Source organism: Thamnophis sirtalis, unplaced genomic scaffold (assembly GCF_051295495.1).
Source record: "Thamnophis sirtalis isolate CommonGarterSnake01/CBP01778 unplaced genomic scaffold, rThaSir2_p1.2 scaffold_2, whole genome shotgun sequence".
Lineage (NCBI taxonomy): Eukaryota > Metazoa > Chordata > Lepidosauria > Squamata > Natricidae > Thamnophis > Thamnophis sirtalis.
Window position 1 is genome coordinate 109,893,248 of NW_028261382.1, and position 23,111 is coordinate 109,916,358.

General features: G+C 42.7%; 1 protein-coding gene across 3 annotated transcripts in view; it reads left to right on the forward strand.

The window, feature by feature from the left end:
• The window catches only part of ADCY8 (adenylate cyclase 8), a 138,996-nt gene that overhangs the window by 56,945 nt on the left and 58,940 nt on the right, over positions 1-23,111 (forward strand). For all 3 annotated transcript variants that reach the window (XM_087706676.1, XM_087706677.1, XM_087706678.1), the window contains exons 2-6: positions 1,347-1,496; positions 5,230-5,360; positions 8,369-8,480; positions 15,797-15,924; positions 19,886-20,044. In XM_087706676.1, coding sequence (XP_087562802.1) covers positions 1,347-1,496; positions 5,230-5,360; positions 8,369-8,480; positions 15,797-15,924; positions 19,886-20,044 — 680 coding nt within the window. The remainder of the gene's footprint in view (positions 1-1,346; positions 1,497-5,229; positions 5,361-8,368; positions 8,481-15,796; positions 15,925-19,885; positions 20,045-23,111) is intronic.

Consider the following 23,111-nt stretch of genomic DNA (forward strand, 5'->3'; position numbering starts at 1 on the left):
ACAGATGGTTGATCACCTACGTATCATTTTAGTTAACTAGAGCCTGAATGTGTAAATAATGGAGAATATCAGATAGTCCTCAACTTACAACAGTTCATTTAGTGACTGTTCAAATGGGTCTGAAAAATGTGATTTATGACTGCTTTTCATAGTTACAACCTTTACAGCATTCCCCCCCCTGATCATGTGATCAAAATTGAGACTATTGGCACCTGGCTCATACCGTATGTAGGATGGCTGCAATGTCCTGGGGTCACGTGATTCTCTTTTGCGACTGTCTGACAAGCAAAATCAATGGGGAAGCCAGATTCATTTAACAGCCATGTTCCTCGCTTTACATCCGCAGTGATTCACCTAACAACTCTGGCAAGAAAAGTCATAAAATGGGGCAAAAACTCACTTAACAAATGTGTTACTTAACAGCAGAAATGTTGGGCTCAATTGGGGTTGTAAGTCCAGGTCTACCTGTATTTGTACTATCAGGCTGCAGAGAGAAAATATCTGCTGCTAACTCCACATAGGCATCAGGAAAGGCACCCAGCCAGTAAACGCTCCACTCCATTCAGTCATCCCAAAGGCAGGGGTGGGATTCTACCGATTTGGCTTGGTTTGGGTGAACTGGTAGCTCCTAAGGTCAGCTGAGAGTGACCTGGTTTGCTCCGATCTTCAGGTGGGCCCTCCCCCCATGCCCCCCACCCCCAGGTTATACTCACCTACATTTCCTTGTTTTTTAGCCCAGCTGATTGGTGCGGCAGAGTAGATTGCTGCATCTCAGCTGTTTTCCTTTGAACTGTGCATGAGCACGCAGCACTCGCCAGGGACATCAGGCGCGCGCTCAGTGAATCAGTTGTTAAACCAGTAGGATCCCACTCCTGACCAAAGTGGTGGGATTCAGCCAGTTTGCACCTATTCGGGAGAACCGGTTGTTAACTTTCCAAGAGGTTCAGAGAACTGGTTGTTGGAAGATATCTTTTTCCACTTTACAGGGCTAATCCTGTAAGGAAGGCAGGAAGGAAACATTCTGATGTTGTTTCTAGCTTAATCTTTATTGCCCTGCTTACAGAAACTGCCTCTCCGGTTAACCCTTATTACATTGGAACAGCTAAGATGACGCGCCCATCGACCTGAGTAATGTTGAGTTGGCCACACCCACACGGTCACATGACCACTAATCCCCGCCTACCCATCTGGTCATTAGGACAGAGAACCGGTTGTTAAATTATTTGAATCCCACCACTGGGGGAAATCCCCAGAAAGGGATTTCAGGTTGTAAAAAGAAAAAAAGAAATGTACTAAATTTGAACACAGGCCCCTCATTTATGATCATTTCCTGTTTTTTCCCCCAGACGGCAGCTCAGGCAGTTTTATTTATGTGCATGAATACTGCTGGGATCTTCATTAGCTACCTGTCGGATCGAGCTCAACGCCAAGCCTTCTTAGAAACCCGAAGATGTGTAGAAGCTCGACTGCGGCTGGAAACAGAAAATCAGCGGCAGGTAAGGTCAGAGGGAACACCTGGAAAACTTCCCCTGTGTCCCCCCCCCCCATTCTGACCTTGGCTTTGCAACAGTGGAAGATTTCTGGCGGCGTTTTTGTTCTTGCAGAAAATTAAGAATACTGAATATTTTCATCCAATCTTCAGGTTTAGGATTAAAGCATCGGTTCTTGGTGAAAAACACTTATTTGAAGCTGAGCTTTTCTCGCCTTAAAATAAGTTCCAAGCCTAATAAGAATCTGGGAACAATACATAAATCCCCTAGAATGAAGACAAAAAGGGCTATTAGTGCTGTGAGAAATGACTTTTAAAAAAAGAGGAAACGCTTAAGCACCGAAGAAGAAAATGGGTACTTTTTTCTTGAATATTCTTTTATGAGCTTACCGGTGGCCAAAGTCATTCATTCGGCTGAAAATCTGTAGATAAAAAGGTGTGAGTCATCTTGCTTTGAGCTAAAAGGCGAGATCATCCGTAACTATTTATATTCAAACATTTGGGCAGAGCACAGGAAGTTTAATTTCTCTCCTCCTTCAATGGAATGAGATATATGATAAGCACTGGTCCAGAGGAACAGCAATGTACGTACGTACGTACGTACGTACGTACGTACGTACATACATACATACATACATACATACATACATACATACATACATACATACCAGAGGTGGGTTCCTACCAGTTCGCACCTATTCGGTAGAACCGGTTCGTCAAATCTACCGAACCGGTTAGAAGAGGTTCCCCCAGTGGACCCGGAAAGCAGGCCACACCTACAGAAGAGGTTCCAAAAATTTTTGAAACCCACCACTGGTCCTTGGATATGATTATTCTACACTATCAAGCTCATATTTATAAAACTCAGTGCCTCTGTGAAAGGTAAGGATGACTACTGCGTTTGTGGTGCAATCAGAACATGGCATGGGTTGAAGTTGTTTTAACGCAAACCAAAGATGCCTTTTAAAAAACAAGTTTACATCATATTCTTATGCATGCCAGTGCTGTGTGAGAGGTAATTTAAGGTGGTTCTGACAAGTGTCGTCGGCATCTTCATATCCGGTCACATGGGTGGCAAGCCACTCCCATCTGGTCACATGGGTGGCAAGCCACTCCCACAAAGGAGGCCACACCCACAGAGTAGGTTCGAACAATTTTTGAAACCCACCACTGATAGATAGATAGATAGATAGATAGATAGATAGATAGATAGATAGATAGATAGATAGATAGATAGATAGATAGATAGATAGATACATACATACATACATACATACATACATACATACATACATACATACATGAATTTATTCTACTCCAGGGCAAAGTTTGGGGGAATAAGAGAATGAATCTTGATTTAAATTCTTTTATGTGTGAAGTGAGTTCTCTCCTCCAAAATTGTGTGTACTTTTTTTTAAGCTACAAGACAAAGGCAATACCAATACAAAACAGCCAGAGACATAGGATGGAAATCTGCTACTATGCATTGATCTTACTCATTAATCTTCCATTCTTCCTACTGAGCATTCCTCTTCAGTAAAGCAGTCCTTCTACACTTTGTTAATAGAAATATAGGTTTCTAACTACAGCAAGAAATGGGTTCTTTCAAACCTGCATTTATCAACTGAGTTTAGTTTCGGGTGCTGCATTAGGATTCAAACAGACTTTAATTGGATAATGGAAAGCTGTTATGAAGAGAGGCTGTGGGGATGCAGGACTAAAACTATAATTTAGGGTAGGGGTGGGGATTCAAAAGTTACAGCAATGGGTTTGCTGTCCCGTTGCTGGGTGGGCGTGGCCATGGTGGGTGTGGCCTAGTCAATCTCCTGCACTACGGCGGCGGTGTGTGTGTGTTTTTTCCCCTCCCTGAGCCTCCCGGAAGGCAAAAAATACTTTCCCCGAGCACCGGAAGCCCCCTCGGAGGCTGCAAATGGCCTATTTCTGGATTTCCAGAACTTCCAGTAGGCCCGTTTTTCACTCTCCTCAACTCTCCGTGTGGGCTCTGCACTTGCCTTGAATGATGAACTGGCTGCGTGGAGAGTCTTGGGGAGGGGAGGGGTGGGTGGAGCCAGCCAGGGGTGGCATTTGGGGGGTTCACCGAACCGGCCAGAATCCTAGCTAGACGATTGCCTGAACCCCTGATTTAGGATGAGTCTAGTACATTGAAACCCGCATACCTGCTCAATAATAATTGGCCTGCAGACCAAGCAGTGCTTACGACTAAGTATTAAACTCCCAAAAGGAAGAAATCAAAATGGTGGACTTCTCCCATTCAAGACCAGCTGGTCTTCGCGGGTACCAGAGCACTGAAAAATGGCTGGAAAATGGCCTGAAAAATAGGCCTTTTTCTGGACCATTTTCAGGTGATTTTTGGGGCTGTTTTTGCTTAAAAAACGGCCCAAAAAACAACCTGAAAATGGCCCCCCAAATGACCAAAAACAGGCAAGCATGCGCTGGCCGGCTGCTCTTTGTGTTTTCAGTGCTCCAGCATGGGCACATGCATGCGGCATGTGTGCTTGTTCTGGTTTGGGCCCTTGATGCTGAAATGGTTCACCATCCCTGGTCTAGTGTCTTATTTTTCAACCTCAGCCATTTTTGACATATGAGGACTTCAACTTCCAGTGGCTGGAACCCAGTGGTGGGTTTCAAAAATTGTTCGAACCTACTCTGTGGGTGTGGCCTCCTTTGTGGGAGTGGCTTACTGCCCATGTGACCGGATGGGAGTGGCTTGCCGCCCATGTGACTGGATATGAAGATGCCGAAGACACTTGTCAGAACCACCTTAAATTACCTCACACACAGCACTGGCATGCAGAAGAATATGACGTAAACTTGTTTTTTAAAAGGCATCTTTGGTTTGCGTTAAAACAACTTCAACACACGCAATGTTCTGATTGCACCACAAACGCAGTAGTCATCCTTCCCTTTCACAGAGGCACTGAGTTTTGTAAATATGAGCATGATAGTGTAGAATAATCATATCCAAGGACCAGTGGTGGGTTTCAAAAAAATTTGGAACCTCTTCTGTAGATGTGGCCTGCTTTCCGGGTCCACTGGTGTAACCTCTTCTAACTGGTTCAGTAGATTTGACGAACCGGTTCTACCGAATAGGTGCGAACTGGTAGGAACCCACCTCTGCTGGAACCAAATCTGATGGACCCTCAGAAACAGGAAGGAGGAAGGAAATATGCTGGTCTATGATAACCTACGTTTCATCCCTTAACTTTTTTTTTTCCAAGAGGCTGTGGCAGAAGATTTAAATGGATCTTGCAGGAACATGCCTTTCTCTCAAAGGTTGCGAAGATTCCAAATTGTTTCCTGAGCTATTTTGACCTTTTACATTTCTTTTCCCTGCAATTTGATTTGAGTCGGGGTGATAGTGGATCGAATGTCTGAGATTATCTCCTTTTAAACAATGTTCCATTGCACAGTTGTTTTTAGTGAAAAAGGAAAACAATTCAATACATTTCAAAAGAACTGTCCAAGTGCTTCTATTTTAATTCATTCATCCCTTCATCAAATTTATACAGAGGCCAAGCTCACCCGAATCTTCACCAATGAAAGATTCAAATACATAAATATTTTCCAATATTTATATATTACTGGATCAGGAGATATGTTTAAGACTTCAGGTGGAAGTGGGTTGTTTTTTTTTTAAATTTTGGGTTGGTTGCAATTTTATTGGTTCATTAAATCCAGAGGCTATTAACTCCCCTCCCTATTTTTGTTTGCTGTTTCAGGAGCGGCTGGTTCTCTCTGTGTTACCTCGATTTGTTGTGCTAGAAATGATTAATGACATGAGCAATGTGGAGGACGAACATTTGCAACATCAGTTCCATAAGATCTATATTCACCGTTATGAAAACGTCAGGTGCTTCTCCTTTCTTTTTTTCCCTCAGATTAATCTTGTCTTCTTCAGCTGAATGCATGTTCCTCTTTTGGTCAGTTCTTTCCTCATCGGTTTTGAAGGTTAAGAGACATTTCTGAAACGTTGAGTTTCTCTTCCAGGGGTTGGCTGCTACGGGCTTGCCCAGGTTCGGGAGAAACTTTAGCTAATGTTATGGCTGGTTTGCAGAACCTCCAAATGCCACCCCTGGCTGGCCCCGCCCACCCTGCCCCTCCCAAGAGTCTCCATGTGGCCCATTTTGGATGTGAGGTAAATGCATGGCCCACGCGGAGGCTCACGGAGGGGAGAAAACAAACCTTATAGAAGTTCCAGAAGGCCAAAAATGGGCCTGTTTCCTGCCTCCAGCGGGCGTTTGGAGCCTGGGCGAAGCAGTTTTTGCCCTCCCAGAGGGTCGAGGAAAGCTCCGGAGCCTAGGAAAGGCAAAAACAGCCCCCCCCCTGCCGTGGTATAGGATGCTGACTACTCCACGCCATGCCCACCATGGCCACACCCCCTCAGCAACCGGGCAGAGAACCCATGGCTGAAATTTTTGAAGCCCACGACTGTTCTCTCCTTGTTGTTCTTCTTCCTGTTTGAAAACGGAAATGTCCCTGTCTTAATTCCTCAAAATATCCCAGCCTTCTTTTTCTCGCTTCACTTTGTGGTAGAAATGAGAGGATTTGATTTGATTTTAGCGCTCCAGTTTTCCACTGTAGCCCAGTGAGGCTCCCATCCCAAGCATGCTAACTTCAAAGGATGCCTGGACAGAATTGATGAGACTTGCTTCCTTGTAAATACGATTAAACTTCAGCCTACAATCTTTTCAGCAGAGATATCAAAGCATGGATGAGAAAGGAATAACCCTCCCAAATGGAATAGGGCATCCTGAAACCCAATTTAGCTTGGGCTGCTAGCTAACAATCCTGCCAGTTGGAATCACAATTTTAAAAACTCTTCAGTTTAAATAACTACCGTTATTTTTCAGAGTATAAGACACACCTTTTTCCCTCAAAAAAGAGGCTGAAAATCTGGGTGCATCTTATACACTGAATACAGCAATTTACCCTCCTGAAATCCCACCCTCTTCACCAAAATGGCCGTGCATAGCCTTTAGGAGGCTTTCAGAGTGCTCCTGGGGGGCTGAGAAGGGCAGAAATGACCGAAAAACCTGCCATTTTTTGCTCAATTTAGCCCCCCCCAGTCCCCAGGAACACTCTATAAGCCACCTAAAGGTTATGCATGGCCTTTTTTTGACAAAAAAACCAGACCATTTTTGGGAGGTCTGCAGTGCAAAAACTTTTTTAAAAAATGTGCCTGTTCAAAATATTGATGCATCTTATACTCCAGTGCACCTTATACTCCAAAAATATGGTATTCAGGCCTGCATAGTTTATTATACTTGAGAGGAATTCTCCAGTTATCTATACCATCTTATCATAGGCTTAATAAATTGATTCCCCCCCTCTCTCCTTCCCACTCCCTCTCCCTGGTTAGAGTTAAGGGCCGTGGGGTTAGGTGGTCATTGGGGGATTGCAGAGACAAATGTTGCCAGCCTAACTACTATAGGTAGTTAGAGGTGGTATTCAGCTGGTTCCAACCAATTCAAATGAACCGGTAGCGGAGATCCCGCTCTGGCACTATGCCATCCTATTTAGTCATGTTTTTTAGGTCAGGCACATGCACTGAAGGCACGCACATGAGCAAAGCGCATGTACAGAAGGCTGGGCGCATGCACAGAAGGTTCACACACAAGGCGAGCATCTAAGCGCGGGGCGAACTGGTGGTAAAAATAAATGAAACTCACCGGTGTAGGTAGCCCTTCACTTATGACCACAATTGACCTCAATATTTCTGTTGCTAAGCAATACAGCTGTTAAGTATGCTTTGCCCCATTTTATGACATTTCTTGCCATAGTTGTTAAGTGGAGGACTGCAATTGTTAAGTTAGTAACTCAGTTGTTAAGTGAATCTGGCTTCCCCATTGACTATGATTGTCAGAAGGCTGCAAAAGGTGATCACATGACCTTGGGACCAAAAAATTGCATTCATAGCCTTACAGAGGCTTATAGAGTGCTTCTGGTGGCTGGGGGCAAAAAACCGCCCCGGTTTTGGTCATTTCTGCCCTCCCCAGCCCCCAGGAGCTCTCTGAAAGCCTCCATAAGGGTATGCATGGTCATTTTGGTGAAGGGGGCGGGGCTTCGAGAGGCAAAATAATGCTGTATTCATTGTATAAGACACACCCAGATTTTCAGCCTCTTTTTTGAGGGAAAAAGGTGTGTCTTATACTCCGGGGGGAAAAAAACGGTTGTCACTAAAAGTTTGGTTTGGTTTGATGACTTAAGTGCCTCAGATAGAAAGTCCATACTGAGAGTGGTGAGGACAGCTGAGAAGATTATAAGAAGCTTGCTTCCTGTTATTCAGGATGCTGCTTATAAATACTATACGCTTAGAGCTCAAAGCATTGTTAGAGACCCCACACACCCACTTCACGGTCTATTTCTGTTGCTCCCCTCTGGGAGGAGATTTCTAAGTATTTCTAGCAGGACTACCAGATTCTGTAACAGCTTTGTCCTTTATGCCATCCATCTAGTAAACTTGAAAGATTTGCTTTTCTTGCCATATACATATGTACATCCAACCTGGACTATATTGTTTCTCTGTGTCATATATATGTGTGTGTGCGCCGGTATATGCAAAATGGTTATCCTTTGAGAGCTGAATGCTAATTAATGTACATTTAAAGTGACAATAAAGCTCTATTCTATTCTATTCCTTGTTCTGTTCTGTTCTGTTCCATTCCATTCCATTCCACTCCACTCCACTCCACTCCACTCCACTCCATTCCATTCCATTCCATTCTATTCTATTCTATTCCTTTCCTTTCTATATGACAGGATCAATCAGACATGAATACATCCCTATGTAGCATTGTTCTTTGAGTTGCCCTACTATATCCTTATTAATCTGATTGTCCATCCTCTTTCTGTGTTCAGCATTCTTTTTGCAGATGTGAAAGGATTCACCAATCTCTCTACAACATTATCGGCTCAAGAGCTGGTTCGGATGCTGAATGAACTTTTTGCCAGATTCGATCGCTTAGCACACGTGAGTCCAACTGCTGATGCCTTTTTTTTCTGAACTTTGGTAGAGAAGCAGGATGGAAAAAGAGAAATGCATACGCAAAGTGACACCTAAATCAGATTTGCACCTTTTGGTGACTCACAAGAGCAAATACAAAATTTTGCTTTTAGTTTCTGAGTGCATCTCAGTTTTTCAGTCTAAGGCAGGCGCAACTAACATGTGCTTGGCAGGCTGTACATAATTGTTGCGCAGTCTTGAAATAGCCCTGATTTTAATCTTACTGAGTTATCCATTCCTTCCATTTCTTTCCCTTGCCAAATGGCCTTTTCCTTCATTTGAAGCAAATGTTTCCTTTCCATCTCATGTTTCTTGAAATTAGATCATGTGAAGTGTTGATACCACTTTATAATGCCTTGGGAAGGCCACACTTGGAATACTGCATCCGGTTTTGGTTGCCACGATGTAAAAAAGATATTGAGACTCTAGAAAGAATGCAGGGAAGAGCAACAAAGATGATTAGGGGACTGGAGACTAAAACATATGAAAAACAGTTGCAGGAACTGGTTATGTCTAGTTTAATGAAAAGAAGGACGAGGGGTGACATGATAGCAGTGTTCCAATATCTCAGGGGTTGCCACAAAGAAGAGGGAGTCAAACTATTCTCCAAAGTACCTGAGACAGTGGTGGAATTCAGCCAGTTCGCACCTCTTCGGGAGAACCGGTAACATTCTGAGCAGTTTGGTGAACTGTTGTTGGAAGAAATCATTAAGGCAGAGAACCGATTGTTAAATTATTTGAATCCCATCACTGACCTAAGGGTAGAACAAGAAGCAATGGGTGGAAACCAATCAAGGAGAGAAGCAACTTAGAACTGAGGAGAAATATCTTGACAGAATAATAAAATCAGTAGAACAACCTACCTCCAGAAGTTGTGAATGCTCCAATACTGGTTTTTAAGAAGATGTTGGGTGACCATTTGTCTGAAATGGTATAGGGTTTCCTGCCTAGGTAGGGGGTTGGACTTGAAGACCTCCAAGGTCCCTTCCAACTATTATTCTGTTCTATTCTATTCTATTCTATTCTATTCTAGATAATGTTCCTTGAGAAACTGACTCAAACCAGGACAGATAGCAAGTGGTATTCTCCATTTTTCTTGATGTACCCAAATGTCCTTTGTGGAAAATAAATGCTTTTAATAATGTGGCCTATTTTCATAGTCTTAAACTGAGTTCTATTGGAGAAAAGTCTTTCCTGCATTCAGAACCACTCTGTAAACCAATGTTTCTCAACCTTAGCTACTTTAAGTTGCGTGGAGCATGGTTGGCTGGGGAATTCTGAGAGTTGAAGTGCACAGATCTTAAAGTCTTCAAGATTATGAAATACTGCTGTGGACACTAAACAAGACGGTTGAATCTGGCAAAGGAGCTACGTTTGTTATCAACAAATGGTGCAAGTAACCTCCACATGTGAGAAATGATCAGTAAGAAGACTGTTACTACTCTCATGTTTCCCCAAAAATAAGACAGGATCTTATTTTCTTTTGACCCCTGAAATAAGCCCTTGGACTTATTTTGGGGGAGGTGTTATTATTTTTGAGGTGTAGGAGGCGGTGAACATGGTCACCTCATGGCTGCTACTGTGTTGCAATATTGTTGGGGAGGGCTTATTTTCAGGGGAGGGCTTATTTTAGTGCATGCACTCAAAAGCCCGATTGGGCTTATTATCCGGGGAGGTCTTATTTTTGGGAAAACAGGGTAAAGGATAGAATAAGGAGTCACAACATTTAAACCCTAGGACTATTAGATCACTGGGTTGCTTGATTGACAGATGAGTTGTCCTCTTCTTCAATTTCTTTGGAGATATGGTATCCAACTTTCTCCATGTTTCTTCAGAGCCAAGTTTCCTAACTGAGATTAATAGCACACTCTTAGCGTCTGCCAAGAATTTGGTATATCGGTCCTGGTTGAAAGACTCTGCACAATTGATAATATGGCATAGGTCATAGGAGAAACAATCCATTATTTCCTAGCCTGCGGGGTAAGAGAGAGATCGAAAGAAAAAAAAATGTTCCGATTGACTTCTTGGAATAAATAAATGCCGCAGAACTTCATTGACTTTATTCAATGTCAATTTTTCTTGCTTATTTTCTGACGTGTTGTATTTTTCATATGTTTTTCATATGTTTTTCACGAATCATCCCTGGGAATTTTGTCATAGGTTGTAATAAATTGAAGGAGGGGAATCAGATTAAACCAAAATTTACCTAGTCCTTTAATTTGTTCATTATCTCGAAGCTCAAAAGTAGGAGATGAATTCAACTTCCTGTGTAGTTCATCTGGGGTACTTCATCTGGTAGTCGTAGTCTGAATCATCAATGATGATCAAAACTGATATTGTTAAAACGCTTTTCTTCATAAATTAGTCTCCTTTGCAACTATTAAGATTCTCTAACACAAAACGCAACACATTTTCTGTTGGAGAATTCCACGGTTAAATTGTACTGTGCTCTGTGTAAAAACAAAAAAACAAAACCTTATTTTAATCTGACATCTATCTTCTGGCATTCAGAATTGTTCTTACCAGCAATAATGTACATTAAACATCCATCTCCGAGGATGGCACTCTGCCAGGGGTGGGATCCTACCGGTTTAACAACCGGTTCTCTGAGTGTGCATTTTGCACTCATGCACAGTTTAGAGAAAACTCACCTTCCACATTGCTGCTGGCGAGAAAAACAGCTGAGGCACAGCAATCCACTCGGCTGTGCCCATCAGCTGGCCTTTGGGAAAGGAAATATAGGTGAGTATAGCAGTTAGACTTATATACCGCTTCATAGGGCTTTCAGCCCTCTCTAAGTGGTTTACAGAGTCAGCATATCGCCCCCACAGTCTGGGTCCTCATTTCACCCACCTCGGAAGGATGGAAGGCTGAGTCAACCTTGAGCCGGTGAGATTAGAACCGCTGAACTGCAGATAACAGCCAGCTGAAGTGGCCTGCAGTACTGCACCCTAACCACTGCACCACCTCGGCTCTTCAACGCAGTATAATGCAGGGGCAGGCGAATGGGCCCACTTCAAAGTCGGAGCGAACCGGTTCGCTCCCAGCTGATAGTCGGAGTAGAATCCTACTCCTGGCACTCTCTCCTTGGTGAGGTTTTCATGCTGAGGTAAGATGTTCTCTTGCACTCCGTAGGTCAAGAGTAAACTTCAGCTAAATAGCCTTCAAGAACCCCTTAAGCTGCAATGATTCATGTTTCATCTTCATTCATTAAGTCATGACATGAGCGAGCTATTACTAATCCATCATATTCAATGAGTAAATATTCAATGAATGAAAAACATCTCGCTGAGTCATCGAGGAATGCATCTGCTCTTATGAACTAATTTTAGTTGGGCTCAATATGGCATGCTGTCCTGTGATTAGCGGCCTACAGCTTTGGTTATCAGAGTTCATACTATTCCTCTCCACTCTTCTGCTCATGTAAGGAGAAGCTGGAAGTACAGAAAAATGTATTGTCAAAAAAAGGGGGGGCCCTCTCAACTATGTTTACAGCAGTGGTGGGTTTCAAAAATTTTTGGAACCTACTCTGTGGATGTGGCCTCCTTTGTGGGAGTGGCTTGCCAGCCATGTGACCTGGTGGGAGTGGCTTGCCAGCCATGTGTTTTCTTTCTTTCTTTCTTTCTTTCTTTCTTTCTTTCTTTCTTTCTTTCTTTCTTTCGTTCTTTCGTTCTTTCTTTCTCTTTCTCTCTCTGTCTCTCTCTTTCCTTCCTTTTGTCTCTGTTCCTTTTTTTTCTTTCATCTCTCTCTCACTCTTTTTCTTTCTTTTTTCTTTTTTCTTTATTTATTTCTTCCTTTCTTTCTCTTTCTCTCTCTCTCTCTGTCAGTCTGTCTGTCTCTGTGGGGGGGGTGGGGGGGTTTCAAAAAAATTTGGAACCTCTTCTGTAGGTGTGGCCTGCTTTCCGGGTCCACTGGTGGAACCTCTTCTAACCGGTTCAGTAGATTTGACGAATTGGTTCTACCGAATAGGTGCGAACTGGTAGGAACCCACCTCTGGTTTACAGGCTTAGTTGATGATTGGTGGTGGTAATGACGGTGAGATTTACAGATAGTCCTCAATTTACAATCACAGTTTGAATAAGAATTTGGGTCGCTAAGCGATGCAGTCATTAAACGGGTCATCAGAATAACAGAATAACAGAGTCATCAGAATATTAATAACAGAATAACCCACTCAAAAGGTTCAGTCTTAGGTAGTCGCAGATATTTTTCTCTCTTAGGGTGCAAAAAAAACAAAAAACCCTCTGCTGTGAACACTGCATGGGCATCAGGAAGTGTATTCGGCCAGTAAATTCTCAGTTCCATCCAGTTGCCCCAACTCTAATTCAAATTAAGGGATTATGGGGTCATAGAAAGGGAGGGGTTTTTATATATATCTGATGTCCCTTCTAGTTTTCTGTACTTCTGTACTTTACTCAGGGGCAGGCCATCTTTGAGTTTCCTACTCTGAATTTGCTCCTATTATGCTTTGATAGTATTTTATTACTTTACGGCTTAAGCCATATTCTAGATACATGATGGTGAACCTACGGCACGCGTGCCACAGGTGGTGTGCAGATCCATATCTGAGGGCACAGGAGGCATTGCCCTATGTCAGCTCCAGCGTGCATGCGCCAGCTGATTTTTGGCCTTCCAGAGGGCATGGGGAGGCCGTTTTCACCCTCCCCAGGCTTCAGGAAAGGCTCCGGAGCCTGGGGAGGGCAAAAAACAAACTTACCAGGCACACTGGAAGTTCTGAAAATGGGTCATTTCGGGGGGGGGCAGAGCAGGGCCTCCAAGGGGCAGGGGAGGCTGTTTTTGCCCCCTCCAGGCTCGAGGAAAGCCTCTGGAGCCTGGGGAGGGCAAAAAACGGCCCTACCAGAAGTCGGGAAACCTGCTGTTTCTCGCCTTCGGAGGGCCTGGGGGTTAGGCCATTTTCGCCCTCCCCAGACTCCAAGAAAGCCATGTACACGTGCATGTGGGGGCAGCAGGGGAGGCAAGCGTGCATGCATGCGCAGGTGGGCACAACATGGGGGGAGGGCATTTAATTATGGGTGTGGGCATGAGCGTGCGCACGTTTTTGGCACCCAAGAGAAAAAAAGATTTGTCATCCCTGTTCTAGATCAAAATATATGTGTTACAGATTGCAGCTGGTTTGCATACAAGTCTCATGTTTTCCCCAGGAAAGATAAAACCAAGAAATGTGAAAACTGGTGGACCCTCAATTAAACGAGAGAAAAGATTTTCTAATATTTTGAGCCACTCTCTGATAGAAATGGACATTTTTTTTAAAAAAAAATCATCCCTATATTTATGATTTCTGTGCCTTCGTGATATCATTCTTATGGCCTTTTTTTTTCAAGCTGCCATTACTACATATAGTGTGGAGACCATCTGGAGATGCATCAGAGCACAGATGGAAATCTGTCATCTATGTCCTGCTAGGCAGCCAACTTTCCAGGGATTGTAACCTATTCTAGAGCAGACTCATAGACATGCATACTTTCATCATCTTTGTCTGGAAGATATCCAATTCATTGCATGGGCTAATCCACTTTTATATTATGGTCTAATAGAGCAGTGTTTCTCAACCTTGGCAACTTGAAGATGTCTGGACTTCAACTCCCAGAATTCCCCAGCCAGCGAATGCTGGCTGGGGAATTCTGGGAGTTGAAGTCCAGACATCTTCAAGTTGCCAAGGTTGAGAAACACTGTAATAGAGGATAAGGAGAATAGAACTGTGACTCAGTGGTTTCTGGGCTTGTCGGCTGGAAAGCCAGCAGCCCAGGTTCGAAACCCGAATGCCACATGATGGAGTGAGCTCTCGTCCCTTGCTGCAGCTCCTACCAATCTAGCAGTTCGAAAGCATGCAAATCAGGAGTGAAATCCATAAGGTTCTGAAGGACTGATAGCGGAAATTTTGAGTAGATCGGAGCAAATGCTACCTCTGGCTGGCCCCCCGAGTCAGGTGGGAACAGAGATTTTGCAGTATCCTTCCCCTGGAGTGGGGTAGGAATAGAGATTTTGCAGTATCCACCACTGACACAAATGTGAGTAGATAAATAAGTACCATTTCCCAAAATTTCAAGTCTGGTGGCATAGGTTTGCGAATAGAGGAGTGGAGGACTCTTCTCATGAAATATCTCTGGACTCGCTCAATTGTATTAAGGTCCGATATGCAGTGCGGGTTCCAGACAGATGAGCTGTATTAGAGTATTGGTCTAGCAAATGTTTTGTTCTTTTTGAGTTCTGATATGGGTAATCTAGCAAGGGTCTCAGCCCGCGCGCATGCACAGTGCAATTAAAATGGTTCTGTGCATGCACAGAAGCAAAAGACAAGTTGGCGGCGCCTACAGCGCCACCCGGAGCATCGTTTCGGGGCATAGACGGCCTGGGTTGCTGCTGTTTCCAGGGCGCCAAACCACTACCAGTTCATCTGAACCGGTCCAAACTGGTAGGAGCCCACCACTGGGCTCCGTTCTTGAAAGGATTAAGATGCTGTTCTTTGTGGAAAATAGCGCTACTGGTTTCTTTCTGGATTCAGAAAGGCACGTCCATCCTTTTCTCCCCTGTATTTGTCCCATCCATCTTCTTTTCGTACAAAGAATTTCAGAGCTGCTTGATAGGTAAGGTCCCCGTTGGGAGAGTGAGTGCGTTCAGAGGAGCGTTGTGAGAGTTGTGTTGGAGAACGCACAAACCAGCATACAGAGACACTGCAGTTTAAGTAGGCTTTTCCTTTCGTGGAAATAGAGGTATCAGAGGCCATCAAACAGTCCAAGTCATACACGGATAAGATAGTCAGTCATCAATGTCTTTCAGTTAAGGGATAATCCAGATAACATAGTCCTTTATCATACAAACAGTCTGGTACTCAAAGTTTGCTAGCAGTTGCAAAACTTACAATAGCTCATGGCACTTTCTAACAGCCAGCTTCCAAAACACTCAGATCAGATCAGCCCAGCATCTAACAAACAGAGAGCTAACAGTGAGCTCCCTCTTATGGCCGATTGAGGAAAACAGCAATCAATCACATTTTACAGTATGCTTTAAAGAAACAGGTACAACATTGTTGCATGATTTATATATTGCCAACCCAACTGTTAGATTATATTCCTAACACTGCTCTTCTTCTTCTTCTTCTTCTTCTTCTTCTTCTTCTTCTTCTTCTTCTTCTTCTTCTTCTTCTTCTTCTTCTTCCTCTTCCTCTTCCTCTTCCTCTTCCTCTTCCTCTTCCTCTTCCTCTTCCTCTTCCTCTTCCTCTTCTTCTTCTTCTTCTTCTTCTTCTTCTTCTTCTTTATCTACAGGAACATCACTGCCTTAGAATTAAGATCCTGGGAGATTGCTACTACTGTGTATCTGGGCTTCCCGAGCCTCGGCAGGATCACGCTCATTGTTGCGTTGAGATGGGACTCAGCATGATCAAAACCATCAGGTAACTTGTGTTTGGTTTTTATTGCTGCCCTCATACTGTGCTATGATCTGCGGTTTTACAGCTCTTACGTTGGGACTGTAGAATATTTTCTAGGAACTTTGTCTTCTCCGCTTCTACCCATTAAAAAAAAGAAGAAGAAGAAGAAGAAGAACTAACGCTCATTGCAAAAGACATTTGAGCAGAAACTTGGATTCGGGATTGTGTACTGAATTCCAGAACGGGGTATAGTTTGCAACTCAACTACACCCAGGAGGCCTACCGGAAGTTAGGGAAGGCTGGAAACAGGCCCATTTCTGGCCTCCAGAACCTGGGGAGGTCGTTTTTGCCCTCTCAGAGGAAACGTGCCCTCCTCGAGGAAACGTGGTACAGGAGGCCAACTAGGCCACGCCCACCATGGCCATCCAGGACCCAGGCAGAGAACCCCTTCCTAAAATTTTTGAAGCCCATCCCTGGCTACACCCAGAAAACTATTCTTCGTTACCATTTCTTTCTTTCTCTAAACCGCTTAGGGAGGGCTGTAAAGCGCTGTGAAGCGGTATATAAGCTTAAGTGCCATGTGCTATTTCTTGTTGGAATCTAATTTAGAGCAGGAAGAACATTTTGGTCAAAGTTAGGAATGGAGCAGCCTGAATTGAAATATTCAATCACATAATAGATAGATAGATGGTAGGTAGGTAGGTAGGTAGGTAGGTAGGTAGGTAGGTAGGTAGGTAGGTAGGTAGATAGATAGATAGATAGATAGATAGATAGATAGATAGATAGATAGATAGATAGATAGATAGATAGATAGATAGATAGATAGATAGATGATATAGATAGATGAGAGATAGATAGATAGATGGATGGATGGATGGATGGATGGATGGATGGATGGATGGATGGATGGATGGATGGAAGGTAGGTAGGTAGGTAGGTAGGTAGGTAGGTAGATAGATAGATAGATAGATAGATAGATAGATAGATAGATAGATAGATAGATAGATGATAGATAGATAGATAGATGATAGATAGCTAGATAGATAGATAGAGATAGATAGATAGATAGATAGATAGATAGATAGATAGATAGATAGATAGATAGATAGATAGATAGATAGATAGATAGATAGATAGATATAGATAGATGATAGATAGATTATAGATAGATAGATAGATAGATAGATAGATAGATAGATAGATAGATAGATAGATAGATAGATAGATAGATATAGATAGATGATAGATAGATTATAGATAGATAGATATAGATAGATGATAGATAGATGATAGATAGATAGATAGATGATAGATAGATAGATAGATAGATAGATAGATAGATAGATAGATAGATAGATAGATAGAGATAGATAGATAGATAGATAGATAGATATAGATAGATAGATGATAGATAGATTATAGATAGATAGATAGAGATAGATAGATAGATAGATAGATAGATAGATAGATATAGATAGATGATAGATAGATGATAGAGATAGATAGATAGATAGATAGATAGATAGATAGATATAGATAGATAGATAGATAGTTAGATAGATCCATTCATCCATCCATCCATCCATCCATCCATCCATCCATTCATTGATAATGATATAGATCTATCTATCTATCTATCTATCTATCTATCTATCTATCTATCTATCTATCTATCTATCTATCTATACACACACAAACGCACACACTATTTAAAATGGAAGCAACAACCATTTGCTTCTGCTATAGGAATGTTTTTATTGTTGTTCCTAATGTATGGTTTACCCGATAGTTCCATCTAAATTTAATACTTTTTGCTATCACATCCTTCCTAAGATTTTAGGATATCTAAAGATTCTATTGTAATAAGTATTTTATTCAAAGTAGTTGTTCTTTTCTGTTCTGTTCAAGTGCATTCTTCAAGGAATCCAATATACGTTCTCCTAGCCTGCACTCCTCAAAATAAAAACACCATTTCTGCTTTATGTTGTTCTAGAAACCTGCCATGGCTGCAAAGGGAATAAAAAATAGCTTTCCATTATGGGCTATAAAAGACAATGTTCCATAAATTGTCATTCTATGTATTTATGGCTGATAAAATAAACCCAATTATTTTATTTTTTTTTGCAAATTAGATATATTAAAACCGCCCTCCTCCAAGGATAATCTCAATTTAACTAATGAACGTCTCAAGGGCCTAGTATCCCAAATAAATTTCCTAAATAACCTCGTATTGTGGAGAAAATTTGCATTAGGTATTAACATTAGAAGACTTTTAAGGACATTAATCAAATGAGGGACAATATTCATGTTAATAACATTAAACCCATAGGCATAATGGGATCTTAATGCCTCTATTCATATCCGATTCAACTTTCTAAAAGTTTCAGCCTATTTATTTTCACATACTTAAAAAATGTTTTGGGGAACATAAAAGTGTTTCATATAATTGGTTGAGAACTGGCAATGAAGGTATCAAAGTGATGGATAGCTTCTGCTTTTTTGGGGGGTCAGCACTAAAGGAAAAGCCAAGAACTATGTCATAGATTCTCACTTGGTGAGAAGGCCTTGGTAAAGATATTCCAGGGCTGTGATGTGTCTATACTTACAAAGACCAAAGGTCAGGACAAAAAGTAAAAGATGAAAGCTTATGAAAGAGCAATCCAACCTAGAACTAAGGAAAACATTCCTGTCAGTGTGAAAAATCAATCAGTGGAAGGACTTGCCTTCAGAAGTTGTGTGTGCTCCAACACTGGACGTTTTTAATCAGAGATTGGACAATCATTTGTTCAGAAGGGTCTTCTGTGATGGGCATTTGGTTAGATTAGAAGATCTCCAAGGTTCCTTCCCCCACTCTATTCTTCTTCTATGTTCTGTGTTATAACAATATGGACGCAACCATCATCTGTCTTTTTGGAAGACAACTTGCAGCATGCAGCCAAAACACTAAAGGCACGGTAATTCTTCATTGAGAAATATTGCCTGTTCCTTAGAACATGAAACTTAAGCAATTTTAGATTGGATTCTCTCTCTCTTTCTCTCTCTCTCTCTCCCTCCCTCCCTCCCTCCCTCTTCCTCTCCCTCTCCCTCTCCCTCTCCCTCTCCCTCTCCCTCTCCCTCTCCCTCTCCCTCTCCCTCTCCCTCTCCCTCTCCCTCTCCCTCCCTCCCTCCCTCTCTTTCTCTCCCTCTCTCTCCCTCTCCCCCATAGGCCATAACTGGAATATTATAGCAATAGCAGTTAGATTTATATACCGCTTCATAGGGCTTTCAGCCCTCTCTAAGCCGTTTACAGAGTCAGCATATTGCCCCCACAGTCTGGGTCCTCATTTTACCCACCTCGGAAGGATGGAAGGCTGAGTCAACCCTGAGCCGGTGAGATTTGAACTGCTGAACTGCAGATAGCAGTCAGCTGAAGTGGCTGCAGTACGGCACTCTAACCACTGCGCCACCTCGGCTCTTATTGCATCCAGTTTTGGTCACCACAGTGTAAAAAAGATGTTGGGATTTTGGAAAGAGTGCAGAGAAGAGCAACAAAGATGATAGAGGACTGGAGGCTAAAGCATATAAAGAAATGTTGCTGGATATGTCTAGTTTAATGAAAAGAAGGACTAGGGGTGACATGATAGCAGTGTTCCAATATCTCAGGGGCTGCCCCAAAGAAGAGGGAGTCAAGCTATTCTCCAAAGCACCTGAGGGTAGAACAAGAAGCAATGGGTGGAAAATAATCAAGGAGAGAAGCAACTCAGAACTGAGGAGAAATTTCCTGACAGAACAATTAATCAGTGGAACAATTTGCCTCTAGGAGTTGTGAATGCTCCAACACTGGAAGTTTTTAAGAAGAGATTGGATAGCCATTTGTCTGGAATGGTGTAGGGTTTTCTGCCTGAGCAGGGAGTTGGACTAGAAGACCTCCAAGGTTCCGCCCAACTCTGTTATTCTATATTCTATATGTATATATCTCATGTAATTGAACTGAATCTCTTTTTAGGTATGTTCGATCAAGGACAAAGCATGATGTGGACATGAGGATCGGCATTCACTCCGGATCAGTGCTGTGTGGGGTTCTGGGTCTGCGGAAGTGGCAATTTGATGTCTGGTCATGGGATGTAGACATTGCGAACAAACTTGAGTCAGGTGGAATACCTGGGTAAGTGAAATTTGTTCAAATGACGCCATTACGTTCTAGATTTTGAGTCTTACTTTTACAGCAGGAATCATGAAGTTTGGGCTTTCCCCAATAAAGACTCCTGATTCTCTTAGACCTCTTGGTTATAAGCATTGTTTTCTTGGATTTGCTCATCATTCTGATGAGGAAGGATTTTTCTCAATCAAGCTTTATGCCAACAGGGGTCAACAGCAGGAGTCTCCACACTTACAACTTTAAGACTTGTGGACTTCAACTCCCAGGAATTGAGGAACAGCTGAGGAATTCTGGGAGTTGAAGTCCACAAGTCTTAAAGTTGCCAACTTTGGAGAACCTTGATCTACATGGATGGGCTACTGGTGAAATTATGTGACTCATTCTGCAAAAATCTAAATTCAGGTCCATTCTCAGCCCTAGAAACTCAATGGGTGACTTGGAGGGAAGTCTTGATGTGTCATTGAGCCCATATCACAAACTTCTAGTTGCAGAAACATGGGCATCTTATGTACATGGCTTGAACCTCCTGAGGTCTAGCCTCTTCATAGCTTCCCTTCTTGAACTTACTGTAGTTCTTGACTTATGACTGTAGGAGATTTTCCATTATGGTTGTAGGCTGTGATTGTTCTGATTTTACAACCTGTTTTTGGGGTGTTAAATGAATACCACGCTCACTAAGTAAACCCACTGAGTGGTGCGGTGGCCTAAAGGTGGAGCTCTCGCCTCACAATCAGGAGGCTAAGAGTTCAATCCTAGGTAGAGGCAGATATGTTTCTCTCTCTGGGCACGATGAGAATATATCTACTGAACAAAACTCTGCATTGGTGACTGGAAGGGCAACCGGCCAGTAAACACTCAGTTCCATTCAGTTGCCCAGACTCCGCCCAGCAAGGGATTATGGAGTCATTAAAAGAAGATAATTAAGTAAACCCATTGTTTGCTGTGAGGCATATTTACCACAACCACAAGTAAACCCAATTTCTGGTCAATAATAATGTACATTATGATCATGTGACTATGGAACACTAAGAATGGCCATAAATGGGGGCCAGTTACCAAGTGCTTGAAATGTGATCACCTGTCCTGGGGGACAGCCCTCAGAATTTCAAAATCAGGTATAGGTAATCTTTGACTTACAACCAATTGTTTAGTGATGGTTTGAAGTTACCCAGCACTGGAAAAAAGTGACTTATGACCATTTTTGCACATTTATGCCCATTGCAGCTTCCCCATGGTCATGTGATCAAAATTGAGCACTGGCAAATGGCATGTATTTATAGCAATAGATTTATATACCGCTTCACAGGGCTTTACAGGCCTCTCTAAACAGTTTACAGAGTCAGGCTCTTGCCCCCAACAATCTGGGTCCTCATTTTACCCACCTCAGAAGGACGGAAGGCTGAGTCCACATTGAGCTAGTCAGGATCGAACTGCTGGCACTGAATTGAATTAGCCTGCAATGCTGCCTTCTAACCACTGCGCCACCACGGTTCTTATTTATTATTTATGAGGGTTGCGCTGTCCCTGGGTGACATGATCACCATTTGCAACCTTCTCAGCTGGCCAATGGGGGAACCCAGATTCACTTAACGACCACAGGATTTGCTTAATAATTACAGTGAGTCACTTAGCAACTATGGTTAAAAAAAGGTCATAAAATGAAGCACAACTCACTTAACATGCAGAAATTTTGGTCTTACGTCGAAAGCTATCTGTAGTAAGTATCTTCTGGAAGAGTCGGTGGCAACCTCAAATGGTTGCTAAGCAAGTATTTGTAAGTCAAGAACTACTTGAAATGGCTTTGTGTGTGTGTGTAAATATATGTATTTACATATAAATATATAGACATACACACATACATATACATACATATCTATACATACCGGCATATATACATATACACATATGCACAAAAACATATATACATATATACATGTCACCAGTGGTGGGTTTCAAAAATTTTTAGAACCTCTTCTGTAGATGTGGCCTACTTTGTGGGAGTGGCTTGCTGCCATGTGACCAAGTGAGAGTGGCTTGGCAGTCATGTGACTGAGTGGGCGTGACCAACTTGTAAAATGTGGTGAAACTCACTTAACAAGGTTCTTTCTTAGCAACCAAAATGTTGGCTCAGAAACTCTGGTATTTGAAGCACGCAAGTCTTAAAGCTGTCAAATTACAAGACCCTTTCACCCCTAACCCTTTAGAAAAAAAAACCCCAAGGGTGTTCAAACTTGACAGCTTTAAGACTTGTGGACTTCAACTCCCAGAATTCTTCCTCCAGTCATGTTGGCTCAGGAACTCTGGCATTGAAGCACGCAAGTCTTAAAGCTGTCAAGTTACAAGACCCTTTCACCCCTAACCCTTTAGAAAAAAGAACCCCAGGGGTGTTCAAACTTGACAGCTTTAAGACTTGTGGACTTCAACTCCCAGAATTCCTCCTCCAGTCATGTTGGTTCAGGAACTCTGGCACTGAAGTGTGCAAGTCTTAAAGCGGTCAAGTTACAAGACCCTCGCACCCCTAACCCTTTAGGAAAAAAAACCCAGGGTTGTTCAAACTTGACAGCTTTAAGGCTTTAAGGTTTAGATAGGATTCTTAGAGGCGGGCAGGGTGATTGGTGAGCCAGCCAATCAGTGAGCAGTGGGCGGGGCAAGCGTAGTCTGGAGCGGCGGAAGGAGGGAGCTGGAACCGGTTCTAAACATCACGGTAGATTTGTGGAACCTCTTCTATAGAAGAGGTTAGAACTGGTAGGAACCCACCCCTGCATGTCACAGAGGGTTATGGATTTATTAGACGTCTTTTCTCATCGGGAAAGTTAGTGACTGTCATAGAAGGTCATCATAGAACATCACAGAACATCAAAGTGGAAGGGATCTTGGAGGTCTTCTAGTCCAGTGTTTCTCAACCTTGGCCACTTGAAGATGTCTGGACTTCAACTCCCAGAATTCCCCAGCCAGCATTCGCTGGCTGGGGAATTCTGGGAGTTGAAGTCCAGACATCTTCAAGTAGCCAAGGTTGAGAAACACTGTTCTAGTCCAACCCCTTCCTCAAGCTGAAGACCCTATATCATTTCAC